Source organism: Cannabis sativa, chromosome 4, assembly GCF_029168945.1.
Source record: "Cannabis sativa cultivar Pink pepper isolate KNU-18-1 chromosome 4, ASM2916894v1, whole genome shotgun sequence".
NCBI classification, from domain to species: Eukaryota; Viridiplantae; Streptophyta; class Magnoliopsida; order Rosales; family Cannabaceae; genus Cannabis; species Cannabis sativa.
The window spans coordinates 2971242-2988462 of NC_083604.1; the positions used below are offsets into that span (position 1 = coordinate 2971242).

Sequence of the window (17221 nt, forward strand, 5' to 3'; positions counted from 1 at the left end):
TTTATAGTGTGTAAATAAAAATTTTATTTTTCCTTAAATGTATAATTTTTGTTTGGAAGATTTTTAATGGAGTGCTAAATAAGTGGTGTATTATTATTTTTTAACACTTTTTAATAAAAAATTTCTCTATTGGTATGCTATAAGTTGTGCTAAATTTAGCACATGCTAAAAATTTAGCCAAATTTAGCATAAGAGATAGTATTCTGCCGAATTCGGTATACATTAAATGCCATTTTTTTTAATTATACTTTTGCTATTAATCATTAATGAAATACTTTATTACATACATTTCATTTACAATATTACCATTAGTAATTTTTTAAATATTTAATTTATTGTTTATCATTAATATTAATGATATTTTATTTTTTAGACTAATTTACCTCTTAAAATATTATTGTGTATTGGAGCAATATAACAAATATTGTGCTATAAAAATAATTTTTTTTTTATTTTTTATGCCAAATTTATTACAATATTTACATTTTATATTGGAGATATAAATTATGTGTGCATGGTTAATCAAATTTGCCACCAATAAGTTATAGGAGAGTGAAAGTCAAAGAAGAAGGAAAATGGAGGAAAGAGAAAAAAGAGCACAGAGAAGAATAATATATTTATTTATGGGTAAATATCATTTTGGACCCTATGTTTTGTAAAAGTTACAGATTGGACCCTGTATTTTGTTAAATGACAAAATGGACCTTGTATTTTTTAAAATAGTAAAAATAGGACCCTGAGCTTAATTTTTGACAATTTTTTTTTTAATACAACCAACTTGAAGACAATGCTTAATACGAACAGATACAAAAAATGTAAACAGTTTCGTCACAGCACTTTTAGATCGGATTATAATTAAACTTTATTTTGACAAAAAATCAATTCAGGGTCCTATTTGTACTATTTTAAAAAATACAGGGTCCATTTTGTCATTTAACAAAACACAGGGTCCAATTGATAACTTTTGTAAAACAGAGGGTCCAAAATAGTATTTACCCTTTATTTATTGATCATTATTAGCAATAATAATTATTTATCTTTTAGTTTTGATAATTACAAAAAAGAAAAATAGGTTTAGAGTAACTAATGAAAATCTAATTTATTTTATTTTTATCCATTTTTGAGTTTTTTTGTAAAACAGCCACACTGTATATCCAACTGAAAATTTTCAACAAATGAAAGAAAGGAACAATAATTTGAGTATCAAAAAAACAGAACATAATTCATTAAATTCATATAATCTGACTTAAAGCTTTGTCTTTTAGATTTAATTAAATTAAGTAATTAATGAAGGAAAATTTTTTTGGAGAAAAGGGTCAACTCCTTCATCATCTTCACATGGTCTCCATTCACAAGGACCCCACTTTCTCTCTCATCATCCTCCATTGAAACAACAATCCAAACAAATACACTTCAATTTTCTTCTTTTCTATTCTTTTGGGTTTTAGTTTTCTTTAACGAAATAATTATTAATAATCGACCATTTGGCTTTTGCCAACAGAAAAGATCACTTTTTTATTTTTCATTCATACATATTATTACAGTCACCAAAGAATCTAACACCCCCTTACTCTTTACGCGCTTTCGATTCAATCCCATCTGGGATTTGGAGGAAGGAGATGATTTGAGAAAAGGGTTTTGTTTATTAGCATTAATGGAGGTGAAAACACAGAGAAATTAAAGATTTTGATTGAATTTGGAGTTCCAGAGATGATGGAGTCTAATAATAGTAATAATAATAATAATAAGTCTTTGCGTTTCATAAACCATCAACTGTTCTTCTCAGCCGTTCAATCAGGTGATATTGAAACTCTTAAAGAGTTAGTTGATAAGCTTACTCATGAGGAATCTTCTGATCAGTCATCTGTATCTGATCTGATGGCTATTCAGAATGATTCAGGTGAGACTGCCCTATATGTTGCTGCAGATAAGAATATGGAGGATTTGTTTGGGTTCTTGCTTAGGCACTGTGATGTTCAGACTGTGAAAATCAGGTCTAAGTCTGATATGAATGCCTTTCATGTTGCTGCTAAGCGTGGCCACTTAGGTATTATGCCTCTTAATTAATCTCTTTACACCCTGCTCTTGTTTTTGTTTTTGTTCTTCTTTTCTAAATTTGAATTCTGCTCAAGCTTTCTGATTTCTGAAATGGGGTTTTTGATCATGTTTGAGAATTGGGTTTTTAATGGTTTTTTTCTTTGTTGGTGATGATATTAGCTTTAGTTTACTTAATGAAAACTTGGCTTTTCAACACAAATTTATGTTACAACTTTTCTCATTTTATTCTTAGAGATGAGTTGTTGAACATGATAAACTGTTGGATCATATATTCATGTTATTAATAATCATTTAAGATGAGTGAAAAGAACTGATTACTTAGCATTGATTTGAGTGTGTGTTTGAAAGTCGGTAATTAGATATGAATTCCTAATGTTTACTAGTTACACAAGAAAAATTACATGGTCGAACAAACGTGTCAAATTATGTAATTACCTTTAATTACACCCAAATCCAATTCTATCATGTCTTTCCAAACACGCCCTGAATGTTTTTTATCTACAATTCATAATGGTTTCATAGGTGATATTTATGGTATAAAAGAGCATTGATTGTTTTTATTAACAGTCTAATTCTTAAGTTATCTTATAAAAGCTTAAATCTTTATGTGGTATGTTGTATTGACTGTGTTATTACATATATCTTTTAGGTATAGTGAAGATGCTTGTAGGAATTTGGCCAGAGCTTTGTAAATGTTGTGATGCAAGAAACACAAGCCCCCTTTATTCAGCTGCCTCTCAAGACCATTTAGAAATAGTCAATGCAATCCTTGATGCTGATGTTAGCTCAATGATGATAGTGAGAAAAAATGGCAAAACAGCATTGCATAACACAGCTAGATATGGCCAACTTCGTATTGTAAAGGCGCTTATAGACCGCGATCCAGAAATAGTTCGTATCAAAGATAAGAAGGGTCAAACTGCTCTTCATATGGCAGTGAAAGGTGATTGTCCTTTGGTTGTGGAGGAGTTACTGCTTGCTGATCACTCTATACTTAACGATCGTGACAAGAAGGGTAACACCGCTCTGCATTTAGCTACAAGGAAGTGTCGTTCGCAGGTATATTTCCATTTAAATTATGCACAAGATGAAGAATCATACATGCATATGTGAGTTCAAAATTCTCACTTAATTAGTCTATCTAATTCGTTGTGCTTGTAAAGCTTTGTTTTGATTGTATCAGTATGATATGCATTATGAATTCAAAATATCTGACTTTAAAACTGAAAACTTAGGTACTAACATTGGAAAAAGACATTTTGAATGAGATCATCTCACTAAATATATGTATGACAAAATTATAGTAGGGAAATCACTTTTGTTCCTATCAGTATGGATGTTTTTGTTATAATATAATTCTAGCATGCGTTCCATCAATTTTTAAAAAACGTTGAAAATAAGATTCAAACAATCAGTTACATGTGTGTTAGTTTTTAACTTTATTTACGCTCGTGCAACTGATTATAGTATAACTATAATGTACATCATCATATGAAACAATTTGGATTATAATTCTCTATATAACGAAAACAAAAACGTTCTTACCAATAGGGATAAAAGTGATGTTTCTAACACAGAATTTTCCTATATATATAACTGTCATGCCTATTCTTCATCTTTTTCACACTACTTGATTGGGATTTGGTTTAGATGGGAGCTAGCCAACTTTCCCTTCTTGTTATTGAATGGATACACTTGGAATCTCTTTTTGATTGTTTACATACCTTATGCTTTAAGCTGATATCTTCTTTGTTCTCCTCAGGTTCAGATAGTCAACGTTTTGCTCACCTATCCATCTGTTGATGTCAATGCCATAAATAATAATCAAGAGACTGCATTGGATTTGGCTGATAACTTACCATATGGAGAATCTTCACACGAAATTAAGGAAGCTCTAGCCGAAGCTGGTGCCAAGAATGCCCGATTTGTTGGCCAAATGGATGAAGCTATGGAACTCAAGAGAACTGTAAGTGACATTAAGCATGAGGTTCAATCACAACTCAAACATAACGAAAGAACACAACGACGAGTTTCTGGTATTGCAAAAGAACTAAAAAAGCTACACCGAGAAGCTGTTCAAAACACTACGAATTCTGTGACTGTTGTTGCTGTTCTTTTTGCATCCATAGCCTTCTTGGCGATATTCAACTTGCCTGGTCAATATCTAATGGAAGGAAAGGATGTTGGAAAGGCTAACATTGCTGATCATGTTGGTTTCCATGTATTCTACCTTTTGAATGCCATATCTCTCTTCATTTCTCTATCGGTTGTTGTGGTTCAGATAACTTTAGTGGCTTGGGATACAAGGGCACAGAAGCAGGTTGTATCGGTTGTAAACAAAATGATGTGGGCGGCCTGTGCTTGCACTTGTGGGGCTTTTCTTTCCATAGCTTACGAGGTGGTCGGGAAAGGAGATTCATGGATGGCGATTGTCATAACCGTTGTGGGAACACCGATTCTTATTGGTACACTTGCATTCATGTGTTACTTTGTTTTCAGGCAACATTGTGGCTTCCACCGCGACTCTCAAAGGCGCATCAGAAGAGCAAGTGGAAGCAAGTCCTTCTCGTGGTCAGCTTACTCTGCAAATATATCAGATCCTGAGGACTATAATTCTGACCTTGAGAAAATCTATGCTTTGTGAACTTTACTAGATGTTTTTCATTCATATTCTTATTGAATGGTGATCTGTAAAATAGTAAAATGGAAACTAGAGTTCAGATGTAGGTGTTGCCATCAAAATGTTGAGATTATACCCAAGTGAAAAAGTAATCGGATTTTGGTTGTGTAACTTACAAAAGATAAAAGAAAGGGTTATGTAGATTCATGTATATTCAATGCAATAATATAACTACTAGCATTTATTTTACTTAGATTAGAACAAAGAAACACTCCATATCTAATTTTACTAATAACGATATTATATCATTAATATTAAGCAGCAATTAGTGCATAAGTGGCGTTGTTTTAAGAATGGTTAGCAATATTCTATAAAAATAATTATGTTAAATTATATAAAACTCGATACTCATCTCACTTGGTAAACTTTTGGTTCTCAATAAATACCTAATCATTTTCAGCCTCAATAATAGATGGTTAAAAGTTGATGAAATCCCAAAATTGAAGCTCTTTTAGAGAGTTGGAACTTGGAACAGCCAAATTACAAGTCAATTTGCTTAAGCATGATCATATTAGTAAAGTCCTACTATATAATTCTTGTAAGTATTGCTATAATTGAACTTTTTGGTCATCATAATTAAATAAAAGAAAAAAACAATCTTGGTGGGTGACATTCAAACCTTTTAAGAAACCCGTCAAAATTAATTAATAATCTCCATATGGTTTAATTAAACAACACAAATTGAATTAACAAACAAACAAATTTTGTTTTCTTCTTCCCAAGACAATGTGAACGTAAATTTAACTCTGATTTGTTTATTATAATAGTTTATAAACAAGACATAAAAAGAACAAACTGTATCATCTAAATTGAATATGATATATTATATATAAATATATAAATATATATATATCCCTCTAACCCACATGGTTTTTCAATAAAAAATAACAGAACCACGTGGGGGTTTTTGTATGTCGTTTACAAAGTCAAAAGAATATAAGCTCAGCCTAAACTGAACTTCCATCTCAATTTCCAAAAACAACAACCCAATTTTCAACATCCCAACCTCCACAAGTTCTCTCCATAGAACAAACTACTATGATATACAATTTTACAGATTATACTAGACATCCCAATTCCATGGCTTCTTCCTATGTTGGGATCATCCATCATTATAATTTTAACAAGAAACTCCAGAAGCAGAGCGTATTATTGTCATAGTTGCAACTGTCCCGGACCTCTCCTTGACGTTCTTGAAGGTGGCCGATTAATTTCGGGTGGAGGATTGCTTGTGGCTTCTTCCAGTCTTCGCACCTCCTGCATGTATATGAACATCTTAGAATCTAGTGATCTACAATGCAAATAAGCCTAAATCAACTACACGTAACAGACTGAATGGACACAACATTATCATTTGAGGCAACTAATTATTAAATTTTTCAAAACTAGAATCCCCGCCTAACCCTATAATATTTGGGGACCGGGAAACTATACCAACTACTATATGAGTAGCCAAGAGAGACTCGAACCTCAGACCTTGAGAGAAAAAACCACATTTCGGACCATTTTAGCAACTACCCCTTTTGAGTATTTGAGGCAACTACTTAATGATCTTGAAGACGCAACTTAAAAGGCGCCCACATAAACAGTATCACTTGTAGGTGAATATTCACGCCTCAGTAACAATGTACTGCCACTAACAATACCGTTACTAGCTTTAGATTCAATATGTATATATATATCTAAACAATTTCCATTGACGACAGGAAAACGGACGAGCTTCACAAACCTTTGATGATGAGGAGGAGGAGGAAGAGGAAGGAGGTGCAACACTGCTTCGAATTTGTGACTGCGCTTTAGCATGCAAACGATGTTGATGCTGCATTTGCTCAAATTGTTGTAGTCTTAAATTAAATTTAATTCCATTATGCAAATTCTTCTCATTCTCATTTGCATCTCCATCATCAGTTATATGTGACCCCCCTGAAATTTGCTGAAAAATCTGATAGGGGTTCCCGGAAGGCGTTCGCTTGAGGTGATCACTGCTAAAAGAATAGGAGGGTACAGTTTTTAGACGAGTTCGTAGTATCTTGAAGGCTGCACTTTGCTGCAAACAAGAATAACAGTAAGAATCAAATATCAGAGCATAGGCAAGGAGCAGCAAAAATAACCAAAATTTTTAAGTAATAATAACAAGAGCTCAAGTCTATAGGCCAAACGAGTGACAAATGATCGAAAAATGGTATTATAATTAGCTAGTAATACTAATGACGTTAAGAAACAAATATAGCCACTGTAGTCTCCCTTCGACTGGTTCTACATGCTTTTATTGAGCCCGGGCTTTTAAAATCTTTACATCGTCTTGGTGAACTTTTTCAGGTTTAATTATCTTACTCAAAATTTCTGATCAATTCATTATTGGTTATACTTCCTTGATTGATCTCATTTCTTGAAAAGACTACTTTCGGAGCTCATTTGCAAGTCATAATCAAGAGCATATGATATTTAATTTTGACTGGTCAATCAGGCAGTTAAAAAAACATATATTTTGGTCCATGTCACAACAGTTTGTTTCACATAAATGGAAGGCAAGCTATGCATTCTCTTTTCACTCTCCCAAACCCCAAAAAGAAAATTTTCAAATAAGAAATAATGAATACAAGTGCTTACATGAAAAGAGTAAAAAGATGTACCTGAGGAAGCAACATCAACAGACCATACAAGGTTTTTAACAACCACATGTATCTTCCAGGTTCGAGAAGCTGCAAGAAACAAATGATGCTATTAAGTTAATAGAATATCATATGATAAAGCATCTCTGAAAAATTAATGAATAAAACATAAACAAAGAAGCCACAAAACACATCTATTATTTAATAATCCATCAAATGCATCTGCAATATTAACCACCTCAATCAATATTTGCCTACAAGCTCAAGTTCACAACCTTATAAATCATGAAAATCAAAAGAAGATGCATTTTCTCTCCAGCACAAAGACTAAGAGATCATTAATAAGTAAATACATGATCAAGTAAAATCTGGCAAAGGCCAATTATCAATAATGGTGTACTTTTACTACCAAGTAAACAAGCATCTGCAAAAATTGGAGGTTATGACACTATAAGAGGTTATGACACTGACCTGTAATCTAAGATATGCAAAAATTGGAGTCTCCAGCAAGCGAATCAATTTATCCAGCTGGACCAAAAATTTTACATTAATATCCTCCTCCCCCAGAGACTGGATTACAGCACTTGCATGTTGATATGTCTGTACCATTACATAAAAAATGATAAGACAATAGCCCAAAGCTGTAAAAAAAATGAACAACAAAAGATGAGGAAGTGGCCAAGAAATTATGTAAACTTGCCTGAGCTAACAAGCACAGACTTATGATCGCCATGGGCGAGTGGCACCATGAAGCATACAATGAAACAAATAAATCCTTCCCGGCAGGGTTAACCAGTGATTTTTTTAAAAGATCTCGAAGTTCAGATAATTCTGAGGATGTAAGTAAAATCAAATTCAAAGCCTGAAAACATACAAGGAAAACCATGAAATTAATAAAAATAATCAAAGATGATAATAAATAAAAAGATAATGATCAGAACATATAACTTGGAAAAAAAAATCCACATCAACCAGTTACATCATAATCTCTTGTTATGAGCAGATATGGGCTTGCTTCATTTCAAGAAATACAAAATCCCAACCCAACCTCATCATCAATCATTAGATTACTCAAGTATTTACTGGTTTAAGCTCTCAGAAGAATGACAACCTGAACCATAACAGATGCAAAGTTCAGATCAGATTCTCCTTCTAATATTGTTGAGAATTCCCGATAGACCCTTTCAGCATCTAAATGTACACAAAGTCTACGGATTATCAAAGCACCACGCCTGAGATGATAAGAAACAACACATATCAACCACTAGTGATGACAGTCAAACTGTGAGTAAGAGAGAGCAAAGTTATAAATCTCACTTCTCCAAAAGAGAATTGTCATTCCTAAAATGATGCACTAGGAAAACAACAAGCTGACGAAAGTGTTGGGGATCTTTTGCAATGCATGCATGAACCTCAAGAACCAGAAGTACAACCTGGAAAGAAAATTCATAATATCTTAAGACAAGGTCAAGGTCAAGGTTCTAACAGGTTAAGAACTAGAACATTATTGTGGTTAATATGCAACAACACTATTGTATCTCCACATTTAAAATTGATAGGAAGGATTAAAATCGTTCCTTTATTTTTATAGGCACATAATTCAATAATTAAAAGCAAAATTTCAGTTTGAAATTATATTGATGATGGTCTCACCACCTTACCATACTATAAACAAATAACAGTGAAGACACGGAATACTGCCTCAAATATTTTTACACTGAAGAGTTGTTTCATTTTGTAGCCACACAAAGAAATCATTATTGTCCATGTAATTTGAAAACTTGCAACATATTATTAAAAGATTTGGTGTATTAAGTTGGTGGCTGGACAAACTTTAACCCATTTTACATTTTACCACATCTTTATAAAAATCAGAAACCATTATACATCCCCAAGATGAATTCCAATAGTGGAGTACAATCACATCCTCACAAGAGATCAACATTGTTGAATATAATAGCACGCATATGTTGGCTACTTCTGCAGTAAAGTCTATTAACCTCACACTCCATACAACATCCAAACATGTTATACACACTAATGAGTGATAAAACCTGAGCGTAAATGTTTTTTTATGAAGCATAAGGTGGAGTTGGCAAGAAAAAATGTAGATATTTAAGATAAGGTTACCTCATCAGAAGGATCTGAAAGTGGATTCAAAAGTGTCTCAAATATGTCTCTCAAAGAAGTCAAGACCTGTTCAATTAAAAAAAAATCCATTTAAATTTTTGAGCCAAAATAAGGACCAGTCCATTGGAAAATAAATGCACATAAGGAACTGTAAACTTCTATTACCATACATCATGTAATCAGAGCTTTTCATATTTCTTTTGAATCATTTCACAATAGTACCCACAGAACTGTAATAATAAAAGCACAAACCAGCCTTTTCTATTTTCATACTTATATTATAAAACTAAACATTCATCTGTCAATAAAACAACATCTCCAGGTAAATTAGACAGTTTGTCTGCAAGAAAAATCCCCCTGATTTTCTTGTAAGAACTACAACCATTCAATAAAAATTGACCAAATGTATCAGAAGATTTTTTGTGAAAAGGAAGTTCAAAGAAAAAGACAAGCATGATAGCATAGATATTAAAAGCTGATATTACTTGAGTTGAAACAAGCCCTCTGTTATTTCAAACAGACCATAAGCAAAATTTGAGATAGTTCACTTGAAAACTCTAGTGAGTTAAAAATGCATGGTAATAGATATATCACAAATTTCAAACAAGTACTGACACTTCTGTTTTTTATAGGCCAAGAAAGAATTCATAGAGAATGCAAGTTCCTGCTTACCTCAGCACGATATCTATTTAAAAGTGTCGAAATCCAGTGCAATGCTTCAATTTTAGTAGCCTCCCATTCACTAGATAATTGCCTGCAGTCAAAATATCCATGAATTACCACCTATGGTAGCGCAGCAATTGTTTTGAGATAAGTTACCACCACTCACTTAAACTAACTTTAAGAAGGAAGCTTGGCAGCTTAAAAGTAAATAAGGGTAACATCAACATTTCCCGAAGCTCTTAAATGAGAGCAAGTACTATATTCCCATAAAAGTGAAACTTCTAATAACAATTCAAAGTTTTATTTCACATTAAAAAAATTGCACCTCTTTGCAATAGAGAGTATGGATCCCACATTAAAATCGTCAGATGGATGAGCTCTTATTGCACGAAGTTCTTCATTGGTTTCACGAGCAATCTTCACAAATAAATAAGTTAATAATGAGTTTTCTTTTCCTTTTTTCCTTTTTAATAATAAAAAATGATAAAACAACGAACAATCTTCTAAAACTCACTAGTCTAAATAAAATAAGGAAAAACTATTGACAAACTTACCACTCTAATTTTCTCTTCTTTATCAGATATGCAAGGCAATATTGCACCCAGAATATCAGCATAATAAGGAACAAGCTGTTCTCCACCAAGTTTTACAAATTCATTTATCTGCAAAGTCAAACAGCATATATATTTGATCATCTTATAAGCAATGATTTAATTGGACCTGTAATTAATAAATTGGGAATACAACATAAAGGAACCTACCCATGTGACGGCTGTTAACCGAGTAAATTCATCTGGAGAAGCAGCCCTCTGCACCAAAATCTCAGCCATGCGACCATAATCTACAGACTTCAAGAGTAGAGCACTGCTTGAGTCAGAAATCACAAATGAAAAAGATAATTTGTTTCCAGTAAAAAGTACTCGACAACATGCACACTTATTTATCTTGTTGGCATAAGATGGATTTGATTAAATATTAAGAAGGCAATAAACCTTGTCACTAATCAAAAGCACAGACATAGATTTGATCAATATTAAGAAAGAAAGATATGATCACTAAGCAAAAGCATAAACATAAATAGAAAGAGAACAAACAAGGCATAAAGTTTTAGAAAAGTGAAGGGAGAAGTTAACAAAGTCATCATCACAGCTATATACTTAAAATCAAGCAGAAAATTTTCTAGAAGGCCATGTGCGGATGGGAGGGAGCATATTGCCAGCCAGCAACAAGTTTTAGGAAAAATAGAAGGGCGACAGCAGAATCAATATAGCCAAATAGCTCAATATAAAATTAGTTCTTACTGGGGAGCTCTTGATCTCTTGAAGAAACTCTGAAAGAGCAGAATCAGCTTGTTGCCGTATTTCATGGCTAGAATCACTTAACATATTGAACAAACCTGAAAATAATGGAAAACTATGAACCCAAATGCACATAGAAGGAAACGAATTAAAATAAAATTACTACTTATATGCATTACCATCTAGGAAATCAGGTAGAAAGCCCAGCATATCAATGTCTGGGACACTGTCTAATACAGTGATCCATCCTACCAAAAACTGACGAACATAAGGATTAAGGACATTCATGCGCTCCCTCAGCAATGGTATAAATTCTTCAATACTGAAGAAGAACAACACCACATAAGGAAACTTAATTACAAATAATAAGGAAATAATCCTCAACTCTTGATGAGAAAATTGGAAAAGTATGACAGAGAAGATAACACACCTGAATTGATCACTTTCAGTAACAATATCCTGTGCCACAACAAAGGATTGAAATAAGAATGAAATACCAAGCAGGAAGACAACTAGAGCAAACAAGCTAAAAATTGAAATTAAAAATGCAATCAATCAGAAGGATTCAGATGACAATCCACCTTCACAAGCCGATCTAGAAGATGAGCAGCACTCTGTACATTAGCATCTGAGTCGGCTGAAAGCTTACATAAAGCATCAAAAATCTGATTAAAGAATATGATAAAATCCCCTCTTACAACCTGTTCAAAAAGCAAGAATACATATCACACCCAGTATCAATATGGGGAATTAAACATGATAAGCCTATCATACTTAAGTCAGCTAACCACTCACCTTCGCAATATTGTATAGAGCTTCACAAGCATAATATCGAACTCTGCTGTCTTGGTCAGAGAACGAATTAAGCACAGGAGGCACAATTTGCTGGAAAATAAATAAAAAGCTTGTAGTGAAATAAATTCAGTTCAAAATAGCATATATATAATGATAAAATACTTGATGGTTAGAAACCAATCCATGTTTCTTAATCAATAAACTCAAGAAAAAAATAAAAGAAAATCGATTCCAATAGGGTCCAAACTTCACTAAATAAAAACCTCAAATGGATGTGAAATCTATAGTTAGTTATATTTACCAAATGCTAAGAACTGAATTTCAACGAAACAGCACCTAAAAGACCATATATCCAAATCAATTTTGAAATAGCAAAAGCACAATCATAACAACTTGGCATTTTCCAATTCCCTAACAACCCAACCAGGTGCAAACAATTGGACCAGATAACAGCTCTTACTCCTACAGGCTTCTTATACATCTACACACTATGTCCCTTCAAATTAATCACTACTAAAAGAAATCTAACAGTTGGAAAACATAAAACCAATCGCCATACAAACTTGAATTTGATGTGAATGAATCCTACTTTCATTATACTGATGATGTTGAAAATACACAATAATATAAATTACCTTTCAGCCTAACTTGATTGTTATAGTGAACTCAAAATCATTTTAAGCCAACATCCGAAAACAACAGATTAAGATCAGACTACTAACAAAGAAAAGATGGAAAGAAAAACAAAATTAAATTCAATCCTTACCTCTAGATGTTGTGCCGCATCAGTACTCAACCCAACTGTCGCAGCAGCCAACCCTATCAATCCTCCCTTCACAAATTTGTAAAAAAAAAAAAAGAATCACTTAATACTCAAACAGCACACTCTTAACAGCCATGTGAGACCACAAGAAGATCCAAATGCCCAATTCCAAATCACCTCTCATTCACATACCTTCCTGTGATTCGCTTGAGGCGAATAAGTAAATTCATGAGTCAAAAGATTGATAATTGCTGCAATCTTATCGTGATCCGCATTCGAAGCTAAACTCTTCACAACATTCTCAACCTAACATACACAAAACAGTACAAAATCCAATCAGAAGATCCATTACAAAAAAAAAAAAAACACAACTCAAAAACCCTAGTAAACAGAAATCAAACCTCAAGAGCAGCATTCTTGCGTTTCTCATAAAGCTTATCCGCAAGATTACGAAGAACAAAGGCGGGAACCACAGATAAAGCATCAGCCATGTGAAAACCCTAACTGATTCAGAACTGAATTTTTTCTCCAACTCCAAAGATGACCGAAAGAGAGAGAAAAAAAAAAACTGAGATTGAGTATGAGAACGACTCCGTGAAAATCAAAGCCGTTTTCGGATCTTTTCTTGCTCGAGTCGAAACATCTCTATCTATCTATCTAGGGTTTTAGAATTTTGGAAAACACTACTATTTTTTTTAATTTTTTTTTCCAAAATTAGAAATCAATCTCAGTCTTAATTTTCCATTATAGATCTGGATTCGTTTCCAAAAAAAAAATCGAATTATTACGAACTGTGTAAACCCTAAACTTTCCTTTTTCTTCTCTTGAATCTCCTTCTTCTTCTTCTTCTTCTTCTTCGTTCGTCTTTATTTTATTTTATTTTATTTTATTTTTTAATTAAATTTAATTAATTTAATGGGTTCTTTTTGGTCTGTTAAGTCGTCCAGTCTGTCTATCTGGGTGCACGAGTGATCTCGGAAGGTGCTAACAGAGAGTCAAAGTAGAACTGTTCTGAAATTACGAAAATACCCCTGTCCTAATCTATGATTTTGTTGTGTTTTGGGTATGTCTAAATTCGGTATTTTAATTTTTTTTTTTTAATTTTTCATCAAAAAAAAAAATTAATTAATATCTAACACATTAAAAAAAGGGAAATTTTTATATATATACATTATATACATTAATATTACAAAAACAACGTTATATAAAAACAATCCATCCATATACCGTGACACGTCATCACCATACCGTTATTAGTCGGGATTATTTTGGAACCACCGGCGATGAAGGAGACGCGCCCACAACTCCACTTTTCTCGACCATCCCTGCGCGTGGTTAACCTGATTAAAACGGAAAGAAACCAAACCAAACTTGAACGAAAAAACACCATTGACGGTGACCTCGACAGATCTGAAAATTGGAGAATCGATCATCATATCTCTCAAATACGTTGTTGTATACAACAAGCAAATCATCATCTCTCTAAATCGATCTACAATTCAATCGTCTAATAAACCTATCAGTTCTTCACAACAACAAAAAAAAAACAAAAAAAAAAACCAGAGATCGTTGCTTCGAGGAAGAAGAAGTACATCAACTTCGACATCAAAATAAACTAATAAGTTTATTGAGGTATGTTTGATTATAGTTTACTATGTATTGAAAAAAAAAAAATTGTTGTTCCAACAAATAGAATCTACTAAGTTTATTGACATATATAATGGTAGACTATAAGAAATGAACTGAATTAGGATTCCAATATACGAAAAGAAAAATAAAAATTTGTTTCAATATGTTAAAATAAACTAATAGATTTATTAGCATATCTGATGATAGGCTATATGAAAATGCTACTATGTAAACAAAGAATGAAAATATATTTCAATATGTCAAAATAAACTAATAAGTTTATTAGGCATGTATGAGTATACGCATATATGCCAAATAAACTTATGAGCAAGGAATTTCATCATATTCAAATCTTTGACAAGTGCATATATTGTTATTCAGGTTTACTATATAAGACATGTTACATTAATGTACTTTGTATACAACCAGATTTGATGTCTCAACTTAAAAAAAAATAGACTAATTAGTTTGTTATTTTATATTCACACATTGTGTTTAAAACAAAAAATGAATTGTTGTTCTAATATACACGAAAATTAGACTAATGTGTTTCTTGACGTATATCATTATGTTTGATTATAGTTTACTCTGTATTGAAAAAAATAAAATATTATTCCTCCAACAAATAATAACTAGTAGGTTTATTAACATAATGTAGGCTATATGAAATGAAATAAATTGTTGTTCCAATATACAAAAGAAAAATAAAATTTGTTTTAATATGCAAAAATAAACTAATAGATTTATTAGCATAACTAATAGTATGTTTTCTATATGAATTACTTTGTATATGATCTATGTCTCTTTTGTATATCAGTTTTGTAAACCAATATCATGAATATATTCAATATTTAGTTTGAAAATAAAAAGAAAATTATAAACACCATTAATAATTGTAAACATATCAGTTTTAAAAAAATATTAATTGTGAACATCTAACTTGATATGAAAGCAACAAAAAATATTAAAATTTATAAGAGGCAGCTTTGCAAAATATGTTTACAAAGGAGGTTTACAGAAGGAGGTTTACAGAATGAGGTATTTAAAAAATTATGGAAAATTTAGAAAATCGTGATCATGTGCTCTGCACCTCCTGACGCACGTCCCATCCAACTGTCGCTGACGTCATCCTTCTCTTCAGCTTGTTCAAAACCATATAAAATTAATAGTTAATATATAAAAATAAAAGAAAATATGGAATATAAACCTTTTCTAATACTTAATAACTGATAGTAATTTGAATAAGAGCTGCAAAAATGGGCGCGTGTGAACAGTTGAAGCCTGCAAAAAAAAAGACGTGATGGATGTGATGATGACGTCAGCACACGCCACACACATCTCAGTCAACCTTTCAATAATTAAATTTAAAACGGTATTCAAAACGGTACACTTTAGTATAAAATTGAACCAATCACATTTTTGTAAAATAAATGAAATAAATGTACTGAGATGTAAATTTTCCTTAAAAAAAATCTTTATATACTCTAATTTATTTAGAAATTTATGTTTAGATTAACCAATAGTCAACCAAAAAATCAGAATTGATTAATATTTTGTGTATTAAATTTTTTTTTTTTTTTTTTTTTTTGCTTTTTTAGCTCTTTTAGTGGTTCATTAAGATAATAAACTAATTAAGTGAAAAAAAGAAAAGAAAAGAGTTTAAAAGGGTAAATATCATATTCAATAATTAAAATATGCAATGTATTTTTTTAAACAGCAAATATAATAGTGAAAAATTTAGTAGTGTTTGTGTTTTAACTATTTTCTCAAATTAAATTGCAAGATTTTAAATTTTTAATAATATAATATTGTGCGATATAGTACGAGTAATTTATTTTATCTCAAAAGCCAAACAATATAATAAAGTTTCATCAATTCAATATTTTATTAAAATTTTAACAACATGCCTAATAAATAAAAAACTAAAAATTAATGTTGAAAGTTTTAAACCCGAAGAAAATATCAATTATTATAAAGTTCTTTTATAATGCACCCTAAAAATAAATGATATCTAAATCATTTTAATCTTTTTGTATATATATGTGACAGGGCATATCATAATTTTTAAGACATCTTACAAAATATTAATAATTTTAAAATAATTTACATACGTAAAGTAAGGTTTAAAATTCAAATTGTCTATTTCATACGCTTATAAGATAAAAGAAGCACTATTTGAACGTTAAATTATTTTTAATTTCTCAAAAACTAACAAAATATCTTTTTTTTTTTTTAAACAGAATTCATTTAATCAAAAACATTACAATGGATATGGCGAATCTCGCCGAATAGCTTGACTCGCACAAAGGGGAACAACCCCTACCCACATGGCACTAGCTTTGTTAATCAAAGCATCATTGGCTAAAACATGTGCAACTTGATTTGCTTCTCTAAATACAAAAGAAATCCCTGCCACTCTTTCATTTTGCAGCAGCCATTTAATCTGCGCAATGAGCCCATCGACATCTCGACATCCTTCCTCCTCTTTCATCACTAAGTTAACTGCTTGAAGGCAATCGGATTCAATAGAGAAGGAGGACAAGTTGCGCTGTATACCGGCCTGAAGACCCATCAGAATCGCTTGCAATTCCCC

At 31.9% G+C, this 17221-nt stretch overlaps 2 protein-coding genes across 2 annotated transcripts; one reads left to right on the forward strand and one right to left on the reverse strand.

The window, feature by feature from the left end:
• The first annotated feature begins 1291 nt into the window (after positions 1-1291).
• On the forward strand, positions 1292-4927 carry LOC115714040 (ankyrin repeat-containing protein At2g01680). The gene is made up of 3 exons (XM_030642556.2): positions 1292-2047; positions 2708-3117; positions 3821-4927. The coding sequence occupies exons 1-3, from the start codon at positions 1711-1713 to the stop codon at positions 4700-4702; spliced, it is 1629 nt and encodes a 542-aa protein (XP_030498416.1). The 5' UTR covers positions 1292-1710; the 3' UTR covers positions 4703-4927.
• A 611-nt stretch (positions 4928-5538) lies between these two features.
• LOC115712809 (protein VAC14 homolog) lies at positions 5539-13971 on the reverse strand. Its single transcript, XM_030641187.2, has 20 exons — positions 13401-13971; positions 13192-13305; positions 13003-13068; positions 12237-12326; positions 12023-12142; positions 11872-11900; positions 11621-11763; positions 11445-11539; positions 10905-10991; positions 10698-10805; positions 10469-10560; positions 10153-10234; positions 9481-9546; positions 8668-8783; positions 8462-8582; positions 8051-8212; positions 7822-7950; positions 7372-7440; positions 6468-6785; positions 5539-5995 (listed from the first exon to the last, which is right to left on the reverse strand). The coding sequence occupies exons 1-20, from the start codon at positions 13488-13490 to the stop codon at positions 5894-5896; spliced, it is 2199 nt and encodes a 732-aa protein (XP_030497047.2). The 5' UTR covers positions 13491-13971; the 3' UTR covers positions 5539-5893.
• Positions 13972-17221: the final 3250 nt, after the last annotated feature.

Bases quoted from the DNA above. Each gene is read 5' to 3' on its own strand.
- LOC115714040 (XM_030642556.2), top strand. From the start codon at position 1,711: ATGATGGAGTCTAATAATAGTAATAATAATAATAATAAGTCTTTGCGT. The intron at 2,048-2,707 runs GTATTATGCCTC...TATATCTTTTAG, and splicing joins TGCTAAGCGTGGCCACTTAG to GTATAGTGAAGATGCTTGTA. The intron at 3,118-3,820 runs GTATATTTCCAT...TGTTCTCCTCAG, and splicing joins CAAGGAAGTGTCGTTCGCAG to GTTCAGATAGTCAACGTTTT.
- LOC115712809 (XM_030641187.2), bottom strand. From the start codon at position 13,490: ATGGCTGATGCTTTATCTGTGGTTCCCGCCTTTGTTCTTCGTAATCTT. The intron at 13,069-13,191 runs GTATGTGAATGA...AAATTTGTGAAG, and splicing joins CTCAAGCGAATCACAGGAAG to GGAGGATTGATAGGGTTGGC. The intron at 10,992-11,444 runs GTAAGAACTAAT...CTACTCTTGAAG, and splicing joins AAGAGATCAAGAGCTCCCCA to TCTGTAGATTATGGTCGCAT.